This window comes from Chlorella variabilis (genome assembly GCF_000147415.1).
Source record: "Chlorella variabilis unplaced genomic scaffold CHLNCscaffold_5, whole genome shotgun sequence".
Classification (NCBI taxonomy): Eukaryota; Viridiplantae; Chlorophyta; class Trebouxiophyceae; order Chlorellales; family Chlorellaceae; genus Chlorella; species Chlorella variabilis.
In genome coordinates this window covers 1,886,333-1,912,351 of record NW_005435083.1, presented here as the reverse complement: position 1 = coordinate 1,912,351, position 26,019 = coordinate 1,886,333, and the positions used below count along the sequence as shown (strand labels likewise).

Here is a 26,019-nt window from a genome sequence, read left to right as displayed (position 1 = left end):
CAGCACTTCCAGCCGCGCCCGCAGCGCCCGCCCTCTCCCAGGGAGGTGATTGAGGAGGAGCAGGTGCAGGAGCAGGAGCAGGCGCGGCAGCAGCAGGTTCCGGGGCCTCCAGACGGCCACGGCTGGCAGCGGCAGCAGCCGGGGCAGCAGCAGCATGGGGAGCCGGCGCACGAAGCAGCAGCAGAGGGGGCTGTCGCCGACCACTTCCGCACGCCGGGCCAGCCGCTGCGGCGTGTCCGGCAGGAGGAGCTTGGGCAGGAGCAGGGGTTGGAGAGTGGCGCGGGCGGTGGCGCCCACGCCGTCGGCATGGCAGCCACCCCCGCAGCCGCCGCAGCCACCCCAGGGTCTGCCGGCGGCACGGCGCTGTCGCTGCAGCGACAGTTTATCGCCCAGCTCCAGCCCGTGAGCCGCCCCGCGGCGGCGGCCAACATGCAGCAGCAGCGGCAGCGCCTGGCGGGCGCCGCGGGGCTGCACGCCCGCATGCAAGCCATCCTGGCTGCCGAGCGGGCGGGGCTGGGTACGGCGCAGTCGCCGGCGGGTGGGGCGGCTGCGGGGCCGCGCCTGACTGTGCTGCAAAAGGAGCTAGAGGCGGGTGTGACCAAGTGCCACTGCAGGCAAGTGGTGGAGCTGCCCTGCTGCGGCCCGGCCAGCTCAGTCGCAGCTTGCATGGCTGGGCCTGGACAGCACAGCCAGCCACCATGCAGACCTTCAAGAGCATGTTGCTGCAATGGGCCCAAGGCGGGCCAAGACTTACCTTGCTCAGCGCGCTCACGCAGCGTGCCTGCCTGCGCCTGCGCAGGTGCGACGGCGTGGCGGCGGCCGCCCTGGGATGCCCCGAGGCCTTAGCGCTGCTGCAGAACCGCACAGCTCGAGAGGTGGACACCGCGCCCGGCAGCGTCATCCTGCTGAGAGAGGTGGGCTGGCTGGCTGGCTGGCTGGGGTGGCCTGTGGCTGATGCTGAACCTCCTCAGCGGCTTGCTCACATGACTCTTTCTGCTCCCTGCGCGCTGCCTGCCTGGTGGTGGGTGCAGCCCTGGCGCGTCATCCCAGTGGAGGGCAGCCAGTGGCCCGCCGTGCTGTGCTACGCCGTGTCGCCGGGATGAGCGGTCGGCGGCGGCACAGGTGCCGCCTCCCTCACAAGGGCCCACAGCAGCCTGTCTGCTTGCATCCGCCGTTACTGAATGCTCTCGATGAGATGTATGTACGAGTAATGCAACGGAGGTGGCGCATCAAGTTCTCTCTAGGACAGATGCATCAGGTACCGCCGCAGCAGCGGCACACTGGGGGGTGAGCCTTGACATCATCCTCGACTAGCTCGCCTGGCGCCCCTCGTGTCTATCTATTAGCACTGCCGAACATGGACACCGAGAGCAGCCGCCCGCCTCTGCCCCCGTTCACAGAAGAGGCGGCCCGCGCCAAGGTGCAAGCGGCGGAGGATGCTTGGAACACGAGGCGAGTTTGTATTCGCAACTATGCAGTGCATCAATGCGCAGGGCATCAATGCGCAATTGCGCTCAGGCGGCCCCGCAGCCTTCCAGCCTTGTGCGCTCCGCCGCCGCCACCGCCACCGCCGCGCTCCACCGTCCCGCTGAGCACTCGTCTGTGCAGGGACCCCGACCGGGTGGCGCTGGCATACACCATCGATACCGAGTGGCGCAACAGGGCAGAGTTTGTGAAGGGCCGCGAGGCTGTGCGGGAGGTGAGCGGCTGCCGCTCGCTGCCATGCCCATGCACCAGCCCGCTCCACATCGCGTCCCCCATCTCTTGCAGCTGCTCCGGCGAAAGTGGGAGAAGGAGAGGCACTACGTCCTGCGCAAATACTACTTTGGACACGTGCAAAACCGGTGCACCCTCTCTTGCCGCTAGCGGCGCCGGGCAGCCGGCATGGCAGGGCGGGGCGTGGGCGTGCATGCCTGGTGCCCGCTGCCGCTGCCTGCCTACCTCCTGCCCACCAACCCACCCACCCACACCCGCACATGCGCCTCCTGATGTCGTGACTCCAGGATCAGCGTGTGCTTCGAGTATGAATACCAGGACGAGGCGGGGCAGTGGTACAGGGCGTACGGAAACGAGAATTGGGAGTTTGCACAGAATGTGAGCTCCCAGGCTGTGCCCGATCGGGGCGCTGGCGCACGCAGGCGGCGGGGCGCTCGTCGGCTTGATGCCTGCAACCCTGCTGTCGCCTGTCGCGCAGGGCCTGATGCGCAAGCGCATTGCCTCAATCAACGAGGCGCCCATCGCGGAGGGCGAGCGCCGCATCGCGGTCGACAGCCCCACCCGCAACACCTGGCTGGCGGAGCAGGTGGGCGGCGGTTTTGGGAAGTGGGGCCGCGACGCCTGCCGTGGCCGCACGGCAGCTGGCCTGGGTCTATGCCTGCCTTGTGCCCCCGCCCCTCTTCAGGGTGTGGGCGGCGAGTTCCCTCTTGGCGGCGGCAGCAAGCTGGCGTACTGACTGAGGGCCTTGCATACGCATGTCGTTTCCGTTTCCTGTGATAAACGCAAGCTTGTTGCACACAAGTGGCCCCTCGCTAACCGTCGAGGGTTCAAAATGACGGCAGACAAGGGTGGCAATGTTCATTTTCAGACAAGCAGGCTACAGGGTAGCGCTCAAAAACTGCCGGCAGCAGCTGGATGGGCGCTGCTGGTTGCCGTCACGCCGCATCCGCATTGCGGCTGCCGAGGGTGGTGGGCGGCGCCGGTGCAGGCATAAGCGCCCAGCCATGGCAGAGCTTGGCCCCCTCAATCCTTTTTGGATGCCGCCGCCGCCTCCTTCTTGGCTTCCGCCTCCCTCTTCTGCTCCTTCTTCTCCATCACATACTCCTGCAGGAGAGGAGATTTCTCAGAAGAGGAGGCGCAGCAGCGGAGTTAAAGGGGAGGGGCTGAGGTGGGAGGAGCAGTGGGAAGGGAGCTTGTCGGCACCCTTGCAAGGCCAGGCCATGCCTTCTGGTATCCCACCTTAGTGATGTACACATTCACAGCGCCCGCGATCAAGCCCAACACATCCAGACTCCGCTCAAACCACTGCGGGACCAGGAGGAGCAACACACATACATTGCATGCACTGCAGGGTTGCATGTGGCGGAGGCTGGGCAGCCCCTTATTCGCACCCGGTACCCTGCCCTGCCCCGAACCGCCACGCACCTGCGCCGCCGTCACCACCGCGGCTGCGCTGAGGCCCAGGCGGCCGGCATAGTGCTTGGCCAGCATGTGCGGGTACTGCCAGTTGTCTTTGCGGCCCATCATGTGCTCATCGATGTAGTACATGTAGAAGATGAGGAAGCACTGCAGTACAGCAGGCGGTACAACAGGCAGTACAGCAGGCGGTACAGGTTGGGCGGTGCAGGCATGTTGGGCGCGGCAGTCGCAGTGGCCAAGGAGGTGGAGGATGGAGGTGTCCAGCTGCATGTTCAGGCCTAGGACAAAGGCCACTTGCTCCAACATTTGTGGCGTCAGCCTCTTCCCACCACAGCTACCACACACTCCAGCCCCGCCCACCTCCGCCAGGAGCAGCATGGAGAGGATGGAGTAGGTCATGATGGCGCCCAGCTTCTCACGGTTGGCCTTTCCAAAGCCAAAGGCCCAGCCGCGCATCAGGAACAGCGCCACCCCCGCGTAAAAGATGTACTCGGTGCTGCTGGCCAGAGGGTCCTCTGCAGGGCGGTCGGGGGGTGGGAGGAGGATGTGGCGGCACGGCAGTCGTGCAGCAGGCAAGGGCGGGAGGGCAGGCAGGGCGGTGGCGGCAGCGGGCTGGGAGAGCCGGTGTTGCTCCGCAACGGAGCATTTTGGGAGGGAGCGGACGGCGGTGGCGGCAACCCAGACGCGCAGCTGGCGCTGCTGGCCCAGCCTGCTGCCTCCCCATGCTTCGTGGGATGCATGATAAGGGCAATGGCAGCCGCTGCAAGGACAGCAAGCACGAGCAGTGGCGGCAGCGGCAGGCGGCAGCGGCGGACCTCCAGTGAAGAAGGGGATCGAGTGCCACAGTGTGCGTACGCAGATGTAGACCAGCTGCGCCAGCGCAGAGATTCTAATGCCGCGCCGCATCACCGCAAGCCGCTTGTAGCCTGCAGCAACGAGGTGCGCACAGGTGACTGGGCAGCCAGGGGCGGCCTGCACCCCCAACACTTCCACCTCTAGCACCCGGCGCACTCACGATCCTCGATAATCATGCGGTAGGACCAGTCTGCGCCGCCCGAATCGGGCTCTGCACTGTTGCTCGCCATGTTGCCTCTCTCACAGATATGCCGCCACAAACAACTGTCCTGTGCATGCAGAGGACGGCGGTGGGCTTTAGAGAGTGAGCCCGCGAGGTTGCCTCGCTGGCATTTTTCCGCCGCTCATGCATGGGCTTGCCTGGGTGCCCTGCCAGCTCTCTCTCACGCTCCGATTGGATTCTGTGCAGCAGGGCTCCACTCACGCCCCACCCGAAACAGTGGCATTTGGTTGCCCTGCAACAAGCGCCTGCAGGGCTCCAATTGCCGCTCGAAGATCACGAGCGCAGCCATGCACGCGCAGACAGTCGCAGCCCGCGCCGTGGCGGTGCCCTCCGCCTCCTTCAGGGCCGCACAACATGCACCGAAGGCACGCTGCTTGCCAGCACGCCCACCAGCTCCTGCAGCGTGCCGCACGGCAATGTGCCTGCCCAGCGGCCACATGCAAAGCATGGACGGGTGCCGCCGCCGCCGCCGGCTTATCCCTTGGCCAACTTGTCAGTTCCCACTAGAGCTCGCTGTTGCTTTCGTGGTGCTGCTGTTGCGGCATGTGTTTGCCGTGCTGACTGATGCACTGCTGCATCCCCTGGTGCAGCCCACCAGCGGCCTGACTCCCGCCAGCCGCGCGGCCAAGCCGCAGCAGCACACAGCCCGTCGACAGCCCCAGGCCGCGCGCCGGTGCGTCGTGGCGGCTGCGGCGGCTCCTGCCGCACCGGGTGTGGCGGTGAGGGAGGAGAAGCTGGAGGGCTTTGCCACGCGCCTGCACGTCACCGTGCCCACCCAGCAGTGCAAGCAGGCAAGCCATCCCAACCTTCTCTGCCGCGAGCTCTCCCCAGTGGCGCCCTACCTTGGCGGCTGGCACAACAACGAATGGGCTGGCAGATGGATGCAAGGGCCGGCAGGGGAAGAAAGGCCCCCATCAGCCACTGTTCCCACGCAACCGCGCCTTGCCTGCAGGCCTATAAAAAGGTGATGGAGGAGCTGCGCAAGGGCGCCACGCTGGATGGGTACCGCAAGGGCAAGGTGGGGCGGGCGCTGTATCATGTGATACACAGGACAATCCAGTGACACACAAACATGGGCTGGAGACCGGCGCCCGACCCGGGGCCCCCAGCAGGGCGGCTGCCGAGCCCCCTCGCACGCCTTGGCTGCGGCTGCCGGGCGGGCGACGCATCGGCGCGCGCCGCTTGCCCTGCCCCCTCCGCAGGCCCCCGACGCGGCGCTGATCGCCCATGTGGGCGGCATGGCCCGCGTGGCCAACAGCGCGCTGTCGGAGCTGCTGGAGCCGGCGGTGGCGGCGGCCATGGCGCCGTACGAGGGCGTGGCGGTGCCCGAGTCGGAGCGCATTGAGCAGGGGGCGGAGGAGCTGGAGGCGCTGTTCAGGCGCGTGGGGGGCGTGCCTGGGCTCGCGTGTGGGGGCTGGGGCCCGCTTGGGTGTTGATGTATATTGGCGGGAGGGGGCGGTGCGGCTGCAGGTGGGGGCTGGTGGCCCGCTGGGCGTCTCCGCGCAGCCTTGGCAGGCGGCGTTTGCCGTGCCCGGGCGTCGCGCCTGCCTCCCTGCCGGCCTGGCCTGCCACTCCTGCCTACCTGCCTGCCTGCCTGCCTGCCTGCCCGCTTGCAGCCTGGACTCTGGGTTCACATTCTCGGTTCTGTTTGACGCGGTGCCTTCCCTCAGCTGGAAGACTCCCTACCGGGAGCTGCAGGTGGGGTGGCACCGCGTGTGGGAGTGAGGCGGGTGAGGGGCGAGGCGGGAGAAGAGGCAACCAGAGAGTGTGGTGGCAGCAGTGGAGGGGCCCGGCCGCTAGCCGCCCACCTGGCTGCTCCCTGTGGGCCCTGCTCGCCTGCCCCAGGTGACTGTGGAGTCTGCTGGGGACGAGGCTAGCGATGCGGCTGAGGTGGAGCGGCGGCTGGTGTCCATTCGCAAGGGCCAGGCCAAGCTGAGGGTGGTGGCCGACCGCGGCCTGCAGGTATGCCTGCACCTGCGGCGCGGCCGGCTGCACGGCAGCGCTAGCCCACGCCCACGCGGCGCGGCCGGCTGCATGCACGTGTGCGTGCCTCCCCCGAGCCTGTCCCCGTGCCACCCCGTGCTGCCCAACCTGTCCATCTCCCTCCGTCCCTTGCACCGCAGCCTGGCGACCTTGCGATCGTGGACTTCAGTGCGGCGCGGGCCGACACTGGGGAGGAGCTGGTGGGGGCCACCCGCCAGTCGATGCGGCTGGACACCGACGATGCAGACGAGACGTTCCTGCCAGGTGCGGGGCTGGGTGGCATGGCGGGGGTTGAAATGGTGGCAGGGGTGGGTGCCAGGTGCTGGAAACAGGGTCCGGGACAATCCAGGGCTGAGTGCTGGCGCCGGCTCTCTTGCCTTTGCTTTTGTCCACCCTGCCTGTCTTCCCACATCTCTGCAGGCATTGTGGCCATCATCAGCGGGATGAAGGCGGGGGAGGAGAAGGAGGCGCCGCTCACATTCCCCACCGACGGTGAGCGAGCTGGGGAGTGGTGCGGTGCCTGCAGCCGTTCGTGCGCTGACGACATCCGCGCCTCTGCGCCGCCTGCCCTGCCCGCCTGCTTGCAGAGGCGTTCCAGCCTGCTCCGCTGCGAGGCATGGAGGCGCGGGTCAAGGTCAAGATGACTGAGCTGTTCACTTACGAGTTGCCAGAGGTGAGGGGGAGGAGGGGAGGAGGAGGAGGATTCAGCGCAGGCAGCATAGCACAGCGTGCACGACGCTAAGTGCCGCGTCGCAGGCGGCGCCGTGGCCCAGCGAGGCAGCGGGGCAGGTGTCAAGGTGCCTGCGGGGCATGGTCCCGGTCCCGCTGTCCCGCCATGGTCCTGCTGCCCCGCTTACCCTGCTGCCTCTTCTGCTCCGGCACCGTCCCCCGCCCCCGGAGCAGCTGACGGATGAGTGGGCGGGCAAGGTGTTGGAGGGCGCTGACCTGGCGGGCTTGCAGCAGCGGCTGCTGGAGAAGGTGCGGGAGGAGCGGGAGGCGGCGCAGCGGGAGCGCGTGGCCGACGCCTTCACCTCGGCGGTGGGCAAGGCGGTGGACTGCGAGGTGCCTGAGTCGCTGCTGAGCGAGCTGGGGAGCCAGCAGTACAGGTGGGGAGCAGCGGCGGGTGCAGGCATTGCGTGTGCAGGCGGCATGTGGGGCCTGGCGCTGTCAAGTCGTGAACCTGGTGGTGCGGGCGGGGCCGTGGCTGTGGATCCTGTCTGTGACCCGCATGCCGCCCTCCGGCCCGCCCTGCAGCGCCTCGCTCAACCGCTTCCTGTCTGAGGGCCAGCTGACGTTTGAGACGGTGAAGCAGCTGGCCACCCCGGAGCTGGTGAGAGGGAAAACTTCACCTTCCAAAAACTTCACCTTCCGCCCCTGCCTGCGCACCCAGGATCCCTGTGCCTGGCCCGCTTTCTTCCCACCCTGCATGCTCACCCGCCACACACGACTCCCAACTCCTGCCACCCGCTCACCCATCCCCTCCTCGCTCGTCCCCGCAGGCACAGCAGTTTGTGACCAGCCGGCGGGAGGAGCTGCTGGAGCTGCAGCGCTCGCTGCTGGGCTTCGAGGACATTGCGGTGCAGGAGGGGCTCAAGCCCAGCGAGGCCGAGATCGAGGTGGGCGCCGCGCAGTGTGTCAGATCGGGCTGCCGCGGGCGGCGCTCCTGGACCGCGTGCCGCAGCCTGGGCGGTTTGGGGTTGCCAAAGCTGCCACCCGGTGCAACTGCCCTCGGTACGTCCTCACCCCGCTCCACTCTGCCTCCCCGACGGGTCGCTTCCCGCAGGCCGAGTTCCGTGAAGCTGCGCGGCAGTTCAGCGAGTACAAGCAGGACTTCGATGCGGAGCGGCTGCGGGAGCAGGTGTTTGAGACGGTGCAGGCCAACAAGGTCATGGACTGGCTGATGGCCAACTGCACGGTCAAGGTGCTGCCGCCGCGCAAGGCGTGAGGGGGTGCGCCGCGCCGGCGAAACTTCCATCTCTTTCTTCGGTGCGGAGGTGCATCCTGCCCTTATAATAATGGGAGCAAGTTTTCCTTTCACTCGCTGCTTCGTGCGTCTGTTTGCTGAGCTTCTTTGAACACTGGCCGCTCCTTTGTCACCAACCTCGTCGCTGCGGTACGGACCTGCAGCGTCCGAACGGCGGCACCTGGTGCTGCTGGCAGGCAACCCGAGTGGCTGGTGCTGCTGTGGGTGCACCTGGGCCATGGTATCCGTCATTTTTCAGTGCTAACGCCAGCCCCAGAAGCCAGGGCCTCTGCACGCCTGCGTTCCCGCCCAGGCATGCCGCCGCCGCCATCAAAAGGCCGCCACATTGCCAGCCTTGCTGCCCTTGCCCGCTGCCCTTGTAATCATTGTTGGCTCGTCTGCGGCCGCAGGCGTGCCAACGAGAAGGAACACGCCGCCTAGGACCCTGCCATGCCAGGGGCGCTCAATCAGGGTTCTTGGCGCCCGGCGGGTCTCGCTGCCTGTTGCACCGGCTTCCCGGGTGCTTCTACACATACTGCAAGGCTAGCAGTAGCACGCGGGGTGGCTGGTGGATCGCATTGGGCTCGACCTTGGCACGCAGCATTCCCTTGCAGTCATCGTATCGCCGCTCCTCCGCGCACCCCTTGTATTGGAAGGCTGCAGGGTTGCTTACTGGCGCCAGCCACGAGCTGTGACGCGCAGTGGGAGGCGTGGTGGCCATCCCGCTTTGAGCACAGTGCCACAGCACCCCCAGGCGTAAGCAGAGCTACGTGCGAGTTATCAGGAGCTGTGCCCAGCGAACCGTGCTGCAGAGGTGAGCTCGGCGGTGGCATCGCCGTCCAAGAGCCGAGGAAAAAGGCTGCCTCAGCGAAGCCCACGAGCGCCTTGTTGGCGCGTATGTGCCTGTGAAACAGCCGGGCAGGGGCGGGGCACCCGTGTGCGGGCCGGGGCGCCCAGTTTCTGGGCGCAAGCCGATGGCGGCCTGGCAGGGCCATGGGGCACCCAAAGGCCGTGGTGGAGCGAGCGGGAGGGGCAAAGGCAGCGTTGCAGCCGCCCCAGATGCCTGCTGAGGCGCTATCCGCCCTCGGCGGCGGGCCCGTCCCCGTCCCCGAACCGCCGTCGGCGCAGGTTTCAACTGCGAGCTGCACATGAGACCCTGCCTGCCTGCCCTTTCTCCTCATCTGATTTGCTGCTCCTGTCTATTCCTGTTGATGCAGACACTTTCACTGAGTTCGTGGTGAGGTCGGCGCCCGACTCTGCACGCCACGCGTAGCGTTGGTGCGCCCGCCGCACGGCGCCCCAACCATGCAGCCAGGTGGGTGCTGCGCTGCGTGCTGGACGCTCCCCTGAGCCGTTACTGCGCCTTTTGACCGTCTTGCACGCACGTGGGTGCTGCTGCGCCGGCGCGACAGCCAGACCCTCCGACGGCGGCTGGAGGCGCGCCCAATCCGCCCTTGCTGCGCACCCGTCGCCGCGCTATCACCGCCCTCAACCACTGCCGCAGCCCCCTGCCCTCTCCCTGCCTCAGAGTTTACAATCGAGGTGCCATCGGCTGACGCGGAAGCCCCCATCAAGGCGGGGCAGGGCCCCGCCGCCAGCGACTTCACGCTGTCACTGCTGTCTGACCTGGAGCGCCAGCTGGGCGAGGATGCGGCGGCGATGGATGCAGAGCGCGAGCCCACCGCGCCCACCTCGCACCACACCGCCGACGTGCCGGCCCCCGACACGCAGCTGACAGACGCCACGCCCGAGGCGCCCGCGGGGCTGGCGGCGGCCGCGGCGGACGGCAGCAGCGCCGCGCCGCTCGGCGCGCTTCCGCCGACGTTGGCGGCAGGGGTGGCGGGGGCGGGCGCCGGCGGCGCCACGCCTACCGTGCCGGCTGCCGTTGCCGCCGCCGGGGGCAGTCCCGGCGGGGAGGAGGAGGATGAGCTGGCGGCCAACCTGCTTTCCAACATGGCCTCCTGGCAGACGGAGCTGGACACTTTCCAGTCCGCGCTGCGGGCGTGCATGGAGTCGCGGCCCGTGCCGGGCGCCGTCCAGGGCAGCCCCTCCACCGTGGACGAGTCGGGGCGCGGGGCCGCGCGCCTCATGCACAGCGGGCCCAAGGGCATCACCGGCTTCCGCGGCGTCACGCAGCACAAGTGAGGCGCCTCTCGTGTGGGGAGCCATGGTTGTTAGTGGTAGCAGGGGCTGGGGAGGCAGAGAGGCCTGGAATGGCCTGGCCTCCCTCGATCAGCCTCAATCCCCGCAACACACCTGGCCTCCTGCTGAAACCTCCCTGCCCCCTGCCCTCCCCTGCCCCGCCTGTCCCGCAGGCGCACCCGGCGGTACGAGGCCAACGTATGGATGGACCACAAGCAGATGTACCTGGGTGGGTGGGCAGCTGCTAGACCGCCCAGGGAGCGCACGCCATCCTCGGTGCCATTTTGTTTTAAGCACCTGCTGGCACCTGCTCCATGCCCTGGCCACTTGCTGCGGAGCCTGCACAACATACATCCCTTGCTGTCGTGCCCCGCGCCTCACCTCGCAGCGCCCCCAGCCCATCCCCCCGCCCGCCCCGCAGGCGCCTTTGACGTCCCCGAGCAGGCGGCGCACGCGCACGACATTGGCGCGCTGTGCAGCGGCAAGGCGCGGGCCGAGGCGCTCAACTTCCCGCTCACCGACTACGACGCCCTCATGCCCATGCTCTACTCGCTGCCCCATGTGAGGCGCGCGGGGCGTGGCGGGGCGCAGGGGTGGGCTTGTGTGGGATGATGGGCGGTTTGGGGAGGCGTGGTTGGGTGTTGGGGTTGTGTGCATGGGAGCTGTAGCCTGGAGGGCCGAAAGCGCGGAGGCCGGGCTGTCCTGCTGGCCTGCTCGCTGCGCCAAGTGCAAGGCTGAGCCGCGCGCCTGCTGCTGCCGTGGCCGCAGGCGCAAGTGGTGTCCTCGCTGCGCGGCTACGGCCGGCTGCCCACCGCGCGGCCCCCCGGCGGCATCAGCAGCGGCCGCCTGTACAGCTCCCCCTCTGCGCGGGGCGCGTCCACCTCAGCGCGGCGCGCCCGCAGCGTGGACACAGACGACAGCGACGAGGGGGTGGAGGCGCCGCCGCGGCCGCGTCCCCGTCGCGCCCGCAAGGTCTCGGCCAGCCCCGCCAGCCGCAGCGCGGCTGCGCTGCCGCCACTGCCGCCCGCGGACTGGCAGGCGGGGCTGCAGCTGCCCGCCCAGCAGCAGCAGCAGCAGGGGGTTAAGGCGGAGGTGGAGGCGCCGCCGCCGGGTGTGGCGCCGGTGGCCGCTGCGACGGGCGGGGAGGGCGCCAAGAGCGATGCTGCCTCGCTGGCGGCAGCGCAGCAGGCGCAGCTGCAGGCCCTGTCGGCAGCGCTGATGGGAGGGGCGCAGGCGACCTCGCCGCTGGCGGCAGCAGCGGTCCCGGAGCCGGCGCCGGCGGCTGGTGGCATGGCGACCGCGGCAGCGGCGCCGCCCCCGCCGCTAGCTGGCGCGCGCAACCCGCTGCCACCGGCCGCTGCGCCCTTCTCGGCGGGCGCCAGCGCTCTGGGCGCCTTTGAGAGCGCCCTGTGGCGCACCATGGCCATCTCCCACACCCTGCCTCGCCCCGAGGGCGTGCAGGAGGGCGCCTCGCACCGCCCGCTGCACAGCGGGCCCAAGGGGCAGAGCGGCTTCAAGGGGGTCACGCTCTACAAGTGAGCCGGGTGGTTTGTGGGTGTGGGGGGCAGCTGGGCACGGCTCTGCACCTGCTCCTGCCGTGTTGCGTATGTGCCCATGTCCCCGGTGTCTGGCCACGTTTGCTGATCGAGTTGCGGCGTGTCCCTGCAGGCGGTGCCAGCGCTACAACGCGCACATCTGGCTGGGCAAGCAGACGCACATAGGTGGGCTGGCGCACGCGGGGGCGGTCCAGCTGGCCAGGCAGCTGCCTTCCACCAGAGGCAGCGCTCGCCTCGCTTCTGCTCCACCCCCACGCATCCCGTCCGTCGTCCCCGTTGGGCCCCACCTTCTCCACCCTCCCTCCATCCCCATCCCTCTGCTCCCACCCTCTGCTCCCACTCCCTGCTCCCACCCCCTCCACCCCACCCCCCGCAGGCACCTTCCACACCGCGGAGCAGGCCGCTGTGGCGCACGACGTCATGGAGCTGTGGCGCAACGCCGCCGCCCAGGGCCTCAACTTCGCCAACACCGGCTACGCAGACCTGCTGCCGCTGCTGGGCCCGCTGTCAGAGGTGGGCGGGGCGGGCGGGGTGCGGGGCGGGGCTCGAGGCGGCGCCAAGCGGCAGGTGCTGGCATGGACGAGTCGCAGTCAGCTGAATGTCAGTCAGCAAAGCCTGGGAGGTGGGCATCGGCAGGTGGGCGGGTGTCCAGACCTGGCTGCCGCTTGCGCCCCTGCAGGCCGACGCGCTGTGCGCGCTGCGCAACTACAGCCGCTCGCCCAGCGCCGCCGCCGCCGCCGCCGCCTCTGGCGCCGCCTCCCACGTGCCTGGGCGGTCGCGCGTGGCGGGCGGCCCTCGCCAGCCCGCGCCCTCTGCGGGAGCCAGCACCAAGTCTGCTGCCCCCGAGCTGGCCGCGCCGCCGCCCCCGCCTCCCTCGCTGCGCCGCCGCCACCGCAAGCCGCAGCACGGCGGCGGCGGCGGGTCGGGCAACAAGTCTGACAGCAGCAGCGGCGGCAGCGTGCCAGCTCAGCGCCAGACGGCCGGCTCCCTCATGTGGTACATGCTGGAGCAGGTGGGGGGAAGCTGCTGACGTGGCGCTCGCATCCCGGGCTTGCGTCAGGCGCTGCTGTAGGCACACGTAACTTTGCGGCGCAAGCACATGCGGCAGCGGCATCTCCGCTTCAAACCTGTCCCCCTGCCCCCTGCCCCCTGCCTGCCCGCAGGAGAAGTCTGCTGACGATGAGTTTGGCGGGGAGGAGGAGGATCCCGACTTCTCGCCCGAGGATGGAGAGGAGGAGGTGGGGCGGGGCCGGGGCCGAGGAGGGCAGGCTGGGGGTGCGGTGGGCTGAGGCTGCAGGTGGCTCGCTCGCGCTTGTGCTGCGTGAGCGGCTGGGCCTGGCCGGCTTGCTGCATGCGTGCCATCACCATTCGCCTGCCGCCACCGCCCCTTTTGCAACTTCAACAACGGTTTCTGAAGTGACGTATCTGCGGCACCATCATGGTCGCTGCAGCGCTGTAAACTGACTGACTGACTGACTGACTGACCGCCGCCGCCGCCGCTGTTCTGCAGTGGCAGGAGGAGCATGCGCGGGAGCGCCACAGCTCGCCCAGCGGCGAGCCTCTGGGCTTCCAGCCGCGCGGCACGCGCAGCGTGGCGGCGGCGCTGGCTGGGCAGCTGCCGCCGGAGCAGGCCGTGGTGGGGGTGCGCCCGCCGCGTGCCGGCAGCAGCCACCGCTGGGGAGTTGCGGTGAGCGGGTGTTGGGGGGGGCAGCCCGGTGGCATGCTCTCGTCGTTGCAAGCTGGAAGCACGACAGTCTGCCTTACAATCTTGTCCGTGCTGTAAAGCCAGGTGTCCCCGCGCCCCTGCTGCTGCGCAGGTGTCCATGCGCGGCCAGGCCGCCTGGTTTGGGCGGCTGGACCGGCAGCGCACGGCGGTGGCGGCAGACGTGGTGCTGCTTTGGCGCCGCCTGGCGCTGGCTGCCGCGGGCGAGGAGGACGACAAGGATGCGGCCACCGCCTTCAACTGTCCCGCCGCCTGCTACGAGCAAGATGCCGCGCTGGTGGAGCAGCTCAGGCGGGCAGCAGCTCGGGATGCTGGCTGTTGGGCGGTTTGCCAACAACCAGCACGGAGGGTGGCTTCACTAGGAGGTTCAAGTCCTGCCTGTGCCTGTCCCCACAACCACGCCAACCACCAGCACCTGGGCCCCTCTCCGCTCCTGCAGGCGCATCAAGTCGCCGGGGCAGCTGTGCCAGTTCATGGCCGCCGTCATCCCGCAAGACCCGCCCGCCGCTGGCGCGCCCGGCACGGCTGGGGCGGGAGCGGCGGCGGCAGCCCTGATTGCTATCCCCAGCAGGCTGCCGTCCAAGGGGGCAGCTGCGCCGGTGGCGGCAGCGCCCACCCCCGCGCTGGCGCCTGGCGTGCTGCTGGGCGCTCGCAAGCGCAAGCAGCAGGCGCTGCTGGAGGAGGTGCGGCTGAGCTGGCGCCAGCATGCCTGGATTATCAACTGCACAGTATGCTCCCACTGCGTTTCAGCGCTCCCCTTTTGCTTCACCGCCTCACCCGGGTGCCCGCTTGTCCCGTTCCCCGCAGGCCCGTGCTGCCAAGCTGCAGCACATGGGCCCGGCCCCAGCTGCAGCGGCTGCCGCTGCCGCCCCGGCTGCGGCGCCCCAGCCGACAGCAGGCGGCGGCGGGGCGGCCGAGCAGCCGCAGGGGGCGCTGGCGGAGGCCGCGGCGGCAGTGCAGCAGGCGGACCCATCCAACTCTGACGGCATGCTGGCGGCGCTGCAGCAGCTGGTGGCTGCGGGCAAGGGCGGCAGGCTGCTCCAGGTGGGCTGGTGGGAGGCGGGGCGATGCCTCGGGTGCTGGGGCCCAGCAGGCCAACCCGTGCGCTTCCTTTGGCATCCTGCCCACGTTGCTGGTGGTTGCTGGCTGCGTGGTGCAGGAGGTTGTGGAGGGGTGGGGCGGCTACCCGCTGATGCAGCAGCAGGACCTGTTTGGCTGCCTGCGCTTCCCTGTCTGCAACGGCGACTGGGACCAGCTGGAGGGGCGGCTGCAGGTGGCCCTGGACCTGGCCTCCCTGTTCTAAGTCAGGAATTCACATGGAATTGAGGCAGAGCCTGGTGGAGGCAGGCCCGAATGCCTGCTCGCCCCGCCCCCGAACACAAGCTTTCGCCTTGGGGCAGCCCCAACTCTCGAGTTAATTGTGCAGAAGAACTTATAATCTTATTTGTAGCCTTATCTCGTCTTGTTGCTTGCAATGCTAACCGCTATTTTGCCTGTGGACCGCTCCCTGTGTTCTTGCATCATTGATTGCAAACACAGCTTATTCTACCTGCCAGTCCCTGGATTCTTTTATCACGCAAAGCGCAGAGGCAGCTGTCTCATGTAATCAGATGAACAGACCCCCTCTTTGAACACCGTCCACAAGAGCAGCACTTCTGCCGCCGTCCGTCCGCCGTCGCCGCCGTACCGCTGGTCAGCAGTACTCGGGAAGGCTCTTGTTGCGTCCCTGCCGCTGCCCTGGCATCATCTGCGTGTCACCGAAGACCCTGGGACCCTGCTGGACCGCCTGGGAGGGCCCCAATACCACAATGAATCGTGAGGCCATGTGCGCAGACGTGCTGCACTCGGTTCTGCGCGACTTCCCTGCCGTGGATCACGCCTTTGCGTATGGATCCGGGGTGTTCACGCAGCCAGGTCTATACGAGGCGCCTAGGGATGGGGCAGGTGGCGGCGAGTCGACGAGCGGCGTCAGTGGCGGCAGCAGTGCAGGTGCCCAGGCAGACCGCCCCATGCTTGATTTCATCTTCGCGGTAGAGGACCCTGTTGCCTGGCACGAAGAGGTGAGGTGCAATGCTGCCGCTGCTGCGTTGACCTGCGCCTGGCCGCGGCACGACCTTCCAGCCGACCTGCTGCCCCCCTCGGCTGTGCAGAACCTGCGCCGCCACCCCCACCACTACTCCTTCCTTGGCTGGCTGGGGCCCGCTGCGCTGACGGCAGTGGCCGACCGGCTCGGCGCCGGCGTCTATTTCAACACGCTTGTCCCCTGGCAGCCGCACCAGGTGACTGCTGTGCCAGCGGGGCACCTGCCTCGTGTTGGATGCCCCTCCCGGCATCCAACCACCTCCCAACCAACCCAGGCACCCTGCCCATCCACCTGCCCGAGCAGCTCATAAAGTATGGAGTGGTGCGGCTGGCGGCGCTGCAGCAGGACCTGCTGCACTGGACCAGCCTGTACTGCGCGGGACGCATGCACAAGCCGGTGGCCACGCTGCGGCAGCACGCCGCCGTGGCCGCCGCCCAGCAGCACAACCTGGCCGCCGCGCTGCGCGTGGCGCTGCTGCTGCTGCCGCCGCGCTTTGGCACGCTGGTGAGCGCCAGCCTGGGCGGCGTGCGGCGAGGCGGTGCCGCTGTTGCTGTTGGTACTGGTACTGCTCATGTCTGGACCAGGCGAGGAGCCCAAGTTTGGAGGCGCCTACACACACACACACACACTCGCACTCTCTCTCTCTCTCTCTCACATGCGTCGCTGCTCCCCTCCACCTGCGCAGGACCTGCTGCACGCCATCTGCGCCATCAGCTACAGCGGCGATGTGCGCATGGGGCTGGCTGAGGACAGCCACAAGGTGCCCCGCATCGTGAGCGGCAGCCTGGAGGGGCTGCGAGGCCTGTATGCGCCGCCCCTGGCCGCGGCGCAGGACCGCTGGCGCGTTCTGCAGCCCGCGGCGGGGGCGGGAGGCGACGCCTGGGTGTGTGACGACTCGCCTGCTGCAGCCGCGCGGCTGGCGACCGCGCTGCCGGCTCACGTGCTGGAGAGGCTGGCCCGCCTGCTGGGCCTGCCGCTGCCGTCGCCTGCGGCGCTGCAGCAGCAGCAGGAGGGGACGGCGGGAGGCCAGCAGGCGCAGGAGCAGCTGCAGGCGGTGGGGAGGGCGCTGGCGGCGGCGGAGCCGCAGCGGCGGCAGCGCTTGCTGCGGCACGCCATCCACGCCATCGTGGGCGCCTCCAGCCGCCGCCAGGCTGTGTCGGGGCTGCTGACGGCGGGGCTGGCCAAGTCGGCGCGCTACGGCTGGGCCAAGCTGCGCAAGGCGTGGCGGTAGCAGAGGTGTGGCCTGGGGATGAGGGCACAGCAGACAGCAGAAGGGCCAGGCAACAACAGGTGGAAGTGTGTACCATCGCCCATCTGGCGCCTCCCGCCTCATCCCCTCATCATCATCTCATCCCGTCTATCGCTGCTTAGGCTTTGTGTTGGCATTGGTCGACACCTACTCTTGCAATCCAGACCTTGAGCAGAGCCAGCGCGCCACCTTTTTGCCACCTACTCACACTTGCAATCCCCGCCGGTGTTCCTCTGGACACCTCGCAGCGTGTCGCTGGTGTCCACCATTGATATTTAGTGTCGTTCGGCAGCCACATTGCCATGCAGCCTGCCGCGCTGCCCTGCAGCCGGCCTGCTAGCCCGGCGTGCTGGCACCGCGCCACGATTAAGGCGCTGGAGCGCGCCACTCTGCTGCACACAGCCCGCCTGCCAGCGGCAGGCTGGGCAGGGGCGCGGCGCCCCCTTGCCGCCGTCGCCGCCCTTGGCGGCGGAGTGCGTGCGGGCCAGAGCTGCAGGAGCTGCGGCGGTGCCCCTGCTGGAAATGCCCAATGGCTAGGAGCAGCGGCGCTGGGCCTGCTGACAGGCATGCGCCGTAGCAGCGGCCTGGCCTGGCCAGCCCGTGGCACATACCGCCGCTGCCAGGTGTGCCACTCTGCTGGCGGCGGCGGCGGCGGCGCTGCCGGCGGCAGCGGCGGCGGCGACGGCAGCGGCAGCGGCGGCAGCGCGGCAGAGTCCGCGGCAGCGGCGCTGGCAGTGGCGCCGGCGCTGGGAGGGAAGGAGGATGTGATTCTGCTGGATGTGATGGGTGAGCGGCGGCCTGGTGCTGGTACTGTGTGTGTGGTACATCCCAGCTGCGTTTGTGGCGTCATGCGCGTCCCTGGCTGCCTGCTTCGCCCACCTGCCAACCCTTCTGGAGGGACTTGCCCTCCACCTCCCACTGCCCTCCCTCCCCACCCGCCGCAGGCATGCGCTGCGCCGGGTGCGTGAGCCGGGTCAAGGTTCTGCTGGAGAGGGAGCAGCCGGTGCAGGCGGCCTCGGTCAACCTGGCCACAGAGACCGCGGTGGTACGCGTGGCGCTGCCGGCGCCCGGCAGCGACGGCGCAGCAGCAGCACATGCAGCAGCAGCAGCAGCAGCAGCAGCGGCGGCAGCAGCCGGCCTCGATTCCCAAGCGGCGGCGCCGGCGGCAGCGCCAGCGGCGGCGGCGGCGGGCGGGGAAGAGGATCTGGAGGCTGGGCTGTCGCCACACGAGCGCCAGCTGGCGTCCATGGGCGCCAGCCTGGCACGCATGCTGACAGAGGCCGGCTACGCCGCCACCATGCGCCAGCAGGGCGGCGGCAGCAGCGCCAGCAACAAGGTGGTGGCGGCTAAGCGGGAGGAGCGGCTGCGGCGGCTCAGGTGAGGCGGCGGCGGGCGTGGGTGCGGCCGCAGCTGCCGCGCCACGCGCAGGCAGGCCTGCAGGGCTGCTTGAAGGCCCCGCCTGGGCTGGCATGCCGCTGGCCTGCCTGGGTGTGTGAGCCGCCTTTACATGGCAGGAATGAGAGGTTGGGCGCCCTTGTTACACTGTCCCCTCTGCTGGCTATGCCCCGCAGGGACACGACGCGCCGGCTGGGCGTGGCCTGGCTGCTGGCCTCCGCCTGCCTCCTCCACCACCTCACACACTGGCTCGGTGGCTCGGCGCCCCGCTGGCTCCACGCCCTGTCCTCCACCCCCGTGCACGCGGCGCTGGCAGCGCTGGCGCTGCTTGGTGAGCGACCCTGCCTGCTTCCCCTGCGTGTGGGGCTGGCTCGTGCTCGTGCTGTGCCGTGCCCGCTGCTTCGAGCCGCCATGCGCCGCGCCTCTGTCTGCCGCAGGCCCGGGGCGGGGAATCATCAGCGAGGGCTTCCGCGGCCTTGCCAAGGGCGCCCCAGACATGAACAGCCTGGTGGGGCTGGGCGCCACCGCCTCCTTTGCCGTCTCCGCCGTGGCGGCGCTGCTGCCCAAGCTGGGTGAGCGACGCGGGCGGGGCGCGTGTGCTGAGCTTGAGCAGGCGCTGCTGGCTGTGGCTAGCGGCAGCTGCCTGGCGCCGAGCTTTCGTTGGATTGGCCTGACTTGGCTGACAGAGCGGATTCGGAGCCAGGGGTCTGGTAACACTTCGGAAGGCGTCCGAACCTGCTCCTGCTGTGCACGCTGTGCTGCGCTGTGCCCCTGCTGCGCCAGGCTGGCGCACTTTCTTCGAGGAGCCCGCCATGCTGCTGGGCGTGGTGCTGGTGGGGCGCGCGCTGGAGGAGCGGGCCAAGCTGCAGGCCTCGGCCGACATGGCGGCGCTGCAGGTGGGCGAGGGCGCCGCGTGCTGCGTGTGTGCTGTGCGGCTGGCGGGTGTGTGTTGTATGGAGTGCATGGGCAGGTGCCGGGCGGCTGGCGAGGCGGCAGCTTGACTGGCTGCGCTGCGCGCGACATCGGCGCAGGGCCTGCTGCCGCCCAAGGCGCGCCTGCTGCTGGGCGACGGCAGCTGGCGGGAAGTGCCCTCTGAGTCGGTGGCGGCCGGGGATGTGCTGACGGTGCTGCCGGGAGACCGGGTGCCGGTGGATGGGGTGAGTGGGCTGGGGCTGGTGCCTGCCTAGCTGGTGCTGGGCTAGTGCGAGGTGCGGCCAGCAGCATGGCTGGGGCGAAGTTGCCAGCGGCTGGGGCGAGTCGGGAGCCCCATCGCCGCCCGCCCGCCTGCCGTGCTTGGGCTGCGGCCTGCAGGTGGTGGTGGGCGGGCGCAGCACGGTCGACGAGTCGGCCCTGACGGGAGAGCCGCTGCCGGTGACCAAGGCGCAAGGTGGGCGTGCGCAGGCGGCCTGCGCCGGCGCCGGTCCCTGCGCCTCTGCCTGTGCTCGTGCCTCTGAGCAGGTTTCTGGCCGCAGCTGGCAAACACTCACGTGTGTTGGGTTGGCCCTCCTGCTGCTGCCGAGCGTGGCGCCGCGGTCTCGCATGCGCTGGTGGCGACGCCGCCCCGCACCCCCCGGCCCACCCGACCCCTGCAGGCGACAAGGTCACGGCGGGCACCGTCAACTACGACGGCCAGATCAGCGTCAGGGCGGTGCACAGCGGGGGCGACACGGGTGAGGCTGCGCGCAGTGGCCGGCAGGCTGGGGCGGGGCGGGCAGGGGCCGCGGCCCGCCTCTGGTGCCTGCCGCCGCCGGCCGCCCTTTGCCAGTGTCCCAGCTGCTGCTGGTGAACCACCCCATCCACTCATCCATGCACTTTCCTGCAACATGCATTTACACACGGCCGTCTTGCGACCCGCCTGCAGCTGTGGCCGACATTGTGCGGCTGGTGGAGGCTGCCCAGTCTCGCACCGCCCCCGTGCAGCGCTTTGCCGACGTGGTGGCGGTGAGCTGGCGGCCGCCTGCTGCCCGCAGCGCCCACAGCCATCGCTGGCCAGCCTGCCAGCACAAGCTGCCTCACATGCTGCCGGTGACCCTGTCCGCCCCCCCTTGCACCCCCCGCAGGGCAAGTTCACATACGGGGTGATGGCGGCGGCCGCCGCCACCTTCCTGTTCTGGGCCGGCATCGGCACTCGCGTCTTCCCGCAGGTGTGCCTGTGTGTCTGTGGCGTGTGTTTGTGTGTAGCTGATTTGGCCACTACAGCGCCGGCGTTTGAGGGCTGGATCCGTAAACTGACCATCGGTCTATGTGCCTCCCTCCACCCTTCCTCCGCAGGTCCTGGCCCCCTATGCCGCCACCGCCACCTCCAAGGCCGCCGCCACCGCGCTGCTGAGCCTGCAAATGGCCTGCAACGTGCTGGTGGTGGCCTGCCCCTGCGCCCTGGGCCTGGCCGCGCCCACCGCCGTGCTGGTGGGCACGTCGGCGGGGGCGCGGCGCGGGCTGCTCATCCGGGGCGGCGACATTTTGGAGGTGGGAGGGAGAGAGGGGGCAGGCTGCTGCTTGTGCGTCCTGGGTGTGCTGGCGGCCCATCCGGCCAGCGGTGGCAAGCTGATGCCTTTTTATGGCGCCGCGGCATGCTGCCTGCTGGCTGCCGCCGCCTGCCCCCAAGCCTCACCCTCCCTGCTCTTGCTCGTGCTGTTGTTCCTGTGCTGCCCAGGCCGCCTCCCATGTCGACACTGTCGTGTTTGACAAGACAGGCACCCTGACGGTGGGCAAGCCGACGGTGGTGGAGGTGCGGCCGCTGCATGTGGCGGCAGGCAGTAAGCCCCAGGCCAAGGGGCGGCATGGTTCCCCTCCAGCCGACGACCCTGCCTTGCTTCTGGCGCTGGCGGCGGCTGTGGAGCGCGGCAGCACACATCCCATCGCCAAGGCCATTGCAAAGGCCGCCGCCCAGGCCGCCCAGGCCGGCAGCGGCAGCGGCCATGGCAGCAACGGCAGCGGAAGCGCGCACGTCACCAGCAACGGCAGCGGCGGCGCCTACGTGGCAGAGGACGGCAGCTTTGTGCAGGAGCCGGGCAGCGGGGTGACTGCCACGGTGGCGGGGCGGCGTGTGGCGGTAGGCGCGCGTGAGTGGGTGACCCGCAAGCAGCAGCAGCAGCAGCAGCAGCAGCAGCAGCAGCCAGAGGACGCAGCCTCCGGCGCCGCCGCCATCCCAAGCCTGGCGCAGCAGGAGGCCGCGGCGGCGGCCTCCGGCGTCAGCGGCGTCAGCCTGAGCCTCAGCAGCATGGGCGATGCGGAGGCGGCGGCGGCCGAGGCGGCGGCTGCCAGCCGGCCTGGCCACATTCTGGTGTATGTGGGGATCGATGGCCGGCTGGCGGCGGCAGTGGAGATTGCCGATGAGCTGCGGCCCGATGCCGCCAGCACCGTGCAGCGCCTGCAGCGCCTGGGCGTGCGTGTGGTGATGCTGTCTGGTGACCAGCCGGCCACTGCCCACGCCATGGCGCAGGCTGTGGGCATCAAGCCGCAGGTGCGCTACAGGGGGTGCTGGGGCAGCGGCGCCGGGGCCACCTCTGCTTGTTGTTGCTCGCCGCAGGGTGCTGCATTGGCGGCGTGTTGCCGGCCTGGCCGCATTGCGACAGCTCATTTGCGGCAAGGTTCCGCCGCCCCTCCTGCCTCGCCGCCCGCCCCCTGGCCCGCAGGATGTGTATGCGGGCGTGAAGCCTGCGGGCAAGGCCGCGCTGGTGCAGCAGCTGCAGGGGCAGGGGCGGCGGGTGGCCATGGTGGGGGACGGCGTGAACGATGCGGCGGCGCTGGCGCAGGTGCCCCACCCTCCCACCTGGCCTCCCTGGCCCCGCTGCGCGCCGTCGCCCTCCTCCCATCCGCCATGCCATCTCGCTGCCACGTTCATCATGCTCACCTGTCCTGTGTCCTCCCGTCCTGCCTCCCTGATCGTCTCCCCGTGCTTCTCACTGCCCTCGCCCGCTTGGCCCCCTGCTGCCCCACCCCGCAGGCGGATGTGGGCATCGCCATGGGCGGCGGCGTGGATGCCGCCAGCGAGGTGGCCGACGTGGTGCTGCTGGGAGACCGGGTGCCGCAGGTGGGGGGAGGGGCTGCGGGCGTGCCATGATGGCAGGGTGGGGCCTGCGCGCCTGCCTGCCGCTGGGGCAGCAGGCCGACTTCGTGCCCGGCCCGGGACATCACCACCACACCACCTTCTCACTCACACACACACACACACACACACACACACACACCTTCCCCTTGCCCCAGGTGCTGGATGTGCTGGCTCTGAGCCGCGCCACGCTGCGCAAGGTGCAGCAGAACATGTGGTGGGCCGCAGGGTACAACCTGGTGGGCATCCCGCTGGCGGCGGGAGCCCTGCTGCCGGTCACCGGCCTGGCCCTCACCCCCAGCCTGTCGGGTGCGCGCCGCCTGCCCGCGCCGCGCCTCGTGCTGCCGTGCTGCTGTGCCTCGTGGCCTGGCACACCCTTGCTTGCACAGGCCGCTTCTTGCTGCTGCCGCTATGCTGCTCACCAACCCTCATAAGCACTTTCCTCCCCCTCCCTTTCCGCTCTACCTGTGGCGCAGGCGCCATGATGGGCATCAGCAGCCTGGCAGTCATGGCCAACTCGCTGCTGCTCCAGTTTGAGGGGCGGCCGCCCGCAGCCAAGCAGGCGCCGCCGGCAAAGCAGCAGAAGCAGGTGGCGGCGGCAGCAGCGGCGGTGGCTTCCTCGGCCGGTCGGCAAGCAGCCGGCGGCACGGCCACAGGTGGTGATGGCGGGTCGGCAGGCGCGGGGCAGGTCGCTCCGGTGTGAGGATAGCATTGAGCTTGGATGGGAGCTGTTAACATGCTGTTGTACCCATTCAAGATTACCATGGGTGCATGCCATGCCTATGCCTACGCCCAAATGCTTGCTGTTATGGAAGTTTCTCATTGTGCAGAGCATTCTTAACGGATGCATGCGTAAATCAAACAGTCGTGGCAGGAGGCAAAATGGTTGACATGTATTGTGGGGACGGCTGAGCAGCAGGCAAGAGCACTGTCACCTGCGGCCACGTGCTGCCGCAGCCTTGCGCCCCGCGGGCTTGTCGGCCCACTGCAGCTGCCGCTGCGTGCGCTGCTGCCCCGCCACGTGCCCCGGCCGCAACACCTCTGGCTCCCCTGCTGCCGCGGCGCCGGCAGCGGCGGCGGTCGCTGCTGCCGCTGCCGGGGCCGCCTGCTGCTGGTGAGCCGCCGCCGGCTGCGCCTGCTGCTGCTGCTGTGCTGCACCGAAGCCGCCATTCGCTCGCTCCGCCGCGTGCGGCAGCACGCTCAGCCGCCCGGCCAGGCGCCAGCGGTTGGCCGGAGAGGCCTTGAACGCGTGCTCAAACACCCAGTAGTCCTCCACATCAATCGACTGCAGGCAGGCGGGCAGGCACCGTGATGATGGCTCAAGCAATGTGGTGCCCATGCCGGTGCGGTGTGTGTCCATAGCTATGGACAACACACTATGTGGGAGCCAACCCAGCCCCCAGGTGCCACCACCCTCGCACCTGCTCCGGGTCGCCTGCCACCAGCTTGCCCGCCTTGTCGTACGCCGCAAAGCGCTGCGCGCTGGGGATGCGCACCGTCAGCTGCGCAAAGCCGCTGGTCTCGTCCTGCGGGGCAACGAGGCGGGCGCTCGGGAGGATGCTCGGCAGGCGGCTGCGCAGCGCTCGCAGCCCTGCGAAGGCGGCGCAACCAGCGGCAGGGGCAGCAGGGTATTGTGCAGCAGGCCCGGCCGGCACCTTTGGGTTGATCATGATCAGCCGGCCGTGCACTGTGGTAAGCTCATCCACGGTAGGCTCCTGCACAGGCACCAGCACTCCTACTCAGTGAGCGGCGACTCTGCCCGGCACACCACGGCGTACCCTACGGCAAGCAGAGGTGCCCGGCCGGGCGGGGACCGCCCCGCCTGCCCCCCCCGGCGAGCTCGTCGCAGCGGCGGGAAGGCGTGCAGAGGCTGCCCACCCACCCTGACGAGGTCCCACTGCACGCGCGCCCAGCCGCCGGATCCTCGCGCTGCTTCAGCTGGCGCTTCATATCCGAGAAGACGGCGGGGGTGACGAGCTGGCGCAGGCTGCCCCGCTCCCCCTGCGCCAGCAGGCGGCAGATGTCCCTGTAGAGCTCCAGGCTCTCCTGCTTGAAGGCGTTGCGGTTGAAGCCGGGCACATACTTCCTGCAGGCGCGGCCGCGCGGCGGGCGGGCAGGCACGGCGCGCGGCGTGGGCTGGGGACGTCGTCGGCGACACAACAGAGCGCAGCCGCCGCTCCCCGCTCGCCCTCGGCAGCGCAGGCTGGCTGCCATGGCTGCTTGTGTGTGCTGCCAAAAACCGGGCCGGCAGCATAGGCGGCGGCAGCGGCGGCAGGATAGCAAGCTGCTCTTCCACCCGCCTCACTTGCACTTTGCCAGCGTGTACATCGACTTGAATTGGGACAGGGTGCGTTGCCACCGCTCCTTCCATCCCCTGATCGTGAAGTAGGATGTGAGCGGCTGCGGGGGTGGTACGCCGCGGTATGGCTCGGCCAGCAGGTTGGGCGACACCATTGAGAGCCGCATCTGCATCGCCTTGTTCATGTCGGCTGGGGGGTTATAGCCGGAGTGCGGCATCTTGGTGCCCATCTTGGCGTAGCCACGAACCGCCGCCGCCTGCCATGGCCTTCCCGCCGCGTCTGCGGGCCACGCGGCGCAGGCCGCCAGCGGCAGCAGCAGCGGCTGCTGGCACGCGGCGCAGGCGAGGCCGCAGGGCGCCGCCGCCGCGGTGCCGCCCGCTGCCGTCACGCCGCAGAGCTCCTTGAACCCCTGCGCAGGGCCGGGCGATTTCCCAGCTGCTCAGTGCCCCAGAAAGGTTTGGGTTTCCGGTGGAGAGGCCAACCAGTGGTCCAGGGGGCCCAGGCGAGCGAGGGCTCACCTGCTGCAGGCCCCTGGCCCGGCTGGCGGCAGCCCGTAGGCCCCTGTGACCGATCATGGCGGGCAATCGAACTGTCCCCGCGGCAGTAGGTGGAGGTAGCGTGCGATTAATGCCAGCCCAGAGGCACACCCTGGATCCCTAGCACACCCAGCAGTCACAGTTCACCTCTGAAGCCAGCAGGAGCTCCCCAGAATCTTCACAGGTCGTCCATCCGCGCTGGCGCTGACTGGATTTATCCTGGCCTGCGTCCTGAAGGCCTGAAGCTCGCCTTTCACCGCTCACGAGCAACCCGCATCCGCTTGCAGAAGTCTGGTAGCTTCTACAGCGCCCTCCTGGCATTATGTGATCGCGACGGTCCCATTGCCACCCCTGGACACCGTCAGCGAGTGTCGTTAGCACCAGTATCAGGCATACAGCCGTTCGGGTGCAGCCCCCGGCGCCATGCCAGCCCTGGTCCTGTTCGGCCGCCGCTGGCTGCTGTCGTCCAACGACGTTGCGCTCCCCGCCGCCGCCTGCGCCGTCTTTCACGCGGTGAGTTCTCTGTGTCCTGCTAGTTTTCTTTGTATGACCACTCTCTTATGCTGCACCACATGCGTCCGCCACTGTCCTTCCCGCTCATCCTCCCTTCTCCCACTGCCCCTCTCCTTCCACCGTCAGGTCTGGTGCGTGCTGCTTGTCATCTGGTTTGCCAGCGTGCACGGCCCCCGCGAGTGCAGCGGCGCGTGGCGCTACGATGTGGCCGTGGGCGGCCTGCTGGGCGCCTTTGCGCTGTCCTGCGGGCTGGAGGTGGGGCTGGTCGCGCACGGCCTGCGGGGGGGCCCTTTTGAGACGCGGCGCCGCCGCCTC

At 69.4% G+C, this 26,019-nt stretch overlaps 7 protein-coding genes across 7 annotated transcripts in view; 6 read left to right on the top strand and 1 right to left on the bottom strand.

Annotated features, from left to right (window-relative positions):
• Positions 1 to 1,249: 1,249 nt before the first annotated feature.
• CHLNCDRAFT_143246 (hypothetical protein) lies at positions 1,250 to 2,452 on the top strand (the record flags this gene model as incomplete). Its single annotated transcript, XM_005849869.1, has 6 exons — positions 1,250 to 1,287; positions 1,609 to 1,699; positions 1,771 to 1,844; positions 2,004 to 2,094; positions 2,195 to 2,302; positions 2,402 to 2,452. 6 exons carry the CDS (start codon positions 1,250 to 1,252, stop codon positions 2,450 to 2,452), a joined length of 453 nt encoding a protein of 150 aa, XP_005849931.1.
• A 2,048-nt stretch (positions 2,453 to 4,500) lies between these two features.
• Positions 4,501 to 8,141, top strand: CHLNCDRAFT_143244 (hypothetical protein; the record flags this gene model as incomplete). Its single annotated transcript, XM_005849868.1, has 13 exons — positions 4,501 to 4,536; positions 4,804 to 4,980; positions 5,166 to 5,231; positions 5,416 to 5,618; positions 5,830 to 5,911; positions 6,059 to 6,175; positions 6,337 to 6,460; positions 6,617 to 6,688; positions 6,784 to 6,869; positions 7,097 to 7,302; positions 7,451 to 7,526; positions 7,696 to 7,812; positions 7,980 to 8,141. The coding sequence occupies 13 exons, from the start codon at positions 4,501 to 4,503 to the stop codon at positions 8,139 to 8,141; spliced, it is 1,524 nt and encodes a 507-aa protein (XP_005849930.1).
• Positions 8,142 to 9,464: 1,323 nt separating this feature from the next.
• CHLNCDRAFT_143243 (hypothetical protein) lies at positions 9,465 to 14,883 on the top strand (the record flags this gene model as incomplete). The annotated part of the gene is made up of 14 exons (XM_005849867.1): positions 9,465 to 9,474; positions 9,688 to 10,300; positions 10,475 to 10,530; positions 10,723 to 10,862; positions 11,070 to 11,836; positions 11,970 to 12,022; positions 12,234 to 12,370; positions 12,537 to 12,869; positions 13,021 to 13,095; positions 13,368 to 13,499; positions 13,675 to 13,857; positions 14,030 to 14,263; positions 14,388 to 14,624; positions 14,740 to 14,883. The coding sequence occupies 14 exons, from the start codon at positions 9,465 to 9,467 to the stop codon at positions 14,881 to 14,883; spliced, it is 3,114 nt and encodes a 1,037-aa protein (XP_005849929.1).
• A 706-nt stretch (positions 14,884 to 15,589) lies between these two features.
• CHLNCDRAFT_48669 (hypothetical protein) lies at positions 15,590 to 16,894 on the top strand (the record flags this gene model as incomplete). Its single annotated transcript, XM_005849866.1, has 5 exons — positions 15,590 to 15,640; positions 15,731 to 15,859; positions 15,967 to 16,167; positions 16,349 to 16,550; positions 16,689 to 16,894. The coding sequence occupies 5 exons, from the start codon at positions 15,590 to 15,592 to the stop codon at positions 16,892 to 16,894; spliced, it is 789 nt and encodes a 262-aa protein (XP_005849928.1).
• Positions 16,895 to 17,478: 584 nt separating this feature from the next.
• CHLNCDRAFT_21268 (hypothetical protein) lies at positions 17,479 to 23,058 on the top strand (the record flags this gene model as incomplete). The annotated part of the gene is made up of 18 exons (XM_005849865.1): positions 17,479 to 17,698; positions 17,857 to 17,963; positions 18,114 to 18,289; positions 18,484 to 18,638; positions 18,745 to 18,879; positions 19,091 to 19,203; positions 19,339 to 19,464; positions 19,619 to 19,694; positions 19,900 to 19,977; positions 20,169 to 20,248; positions 20,368 to 20,451; positions 20,615 to 20,773; positions 20,961 to 21,377; positions 21,543 to 21,770; positions 21,943 to 22,062; positions 22,254 to 22,340; positions 22,514 to 22,664; positions 22,832 to 23,058. The coding sequence occupies 18 exons, from the start codon at positions 17,479 to 17,481 to the stop codon at positions 23,056 to 23,058; spliced, it is 2,739 nt and encodes a 912-aa protein (XP_005849927.1).
• Positions 23,059 to 23,286: 228 nt separating this feature from the next.
• Positions 23,287 to 25,230, bottom strand: CHLNCDRAFT_51139 (hypothetical protein; the record flags this gene model as incomplete). The annotated part of the gene is made up of 6 exons (XM_005849618.1): positions 23,287 to 23,640; positions 23,777 to 23,881; positions 24,011 to 24,070; positions 24,234 to 24,441; positions 24,661 to 25,064; positions 25,174 to 25,230. 6 exons carry the CDS (start codon positions 25,228 to 25,230, stop codon positions 23,287 to 23,289), a joined length of 1,188 nt encoding a protein of 395 aa, XP_005849680.1.
• A 384-nt stretch (positions 25,231 to 25,614) lies between these two features.
• Positions 25,615 to 26,019, top strand: part of CHLNCDRAFT_143239 (hypothetical protein) — a gene marked incomplete at both ends in the record, with an annotated part of 4,978 nt that continues 4,573 nt past the window's right edge. The window contains 2 exons of the mRNA XM_005849864.1: positions 25,615 to 25,704; positions 25,831 to 25,959. Coding sequence (XP_005849926.1) covers positions 25,615 to 25,704; positions 25,831 to 25,959 — 219 coding nt within the window. The remainder of the gene's footprint in view (positions 25,705 to 25,830; positions 25,960 to 26,019) is intronic.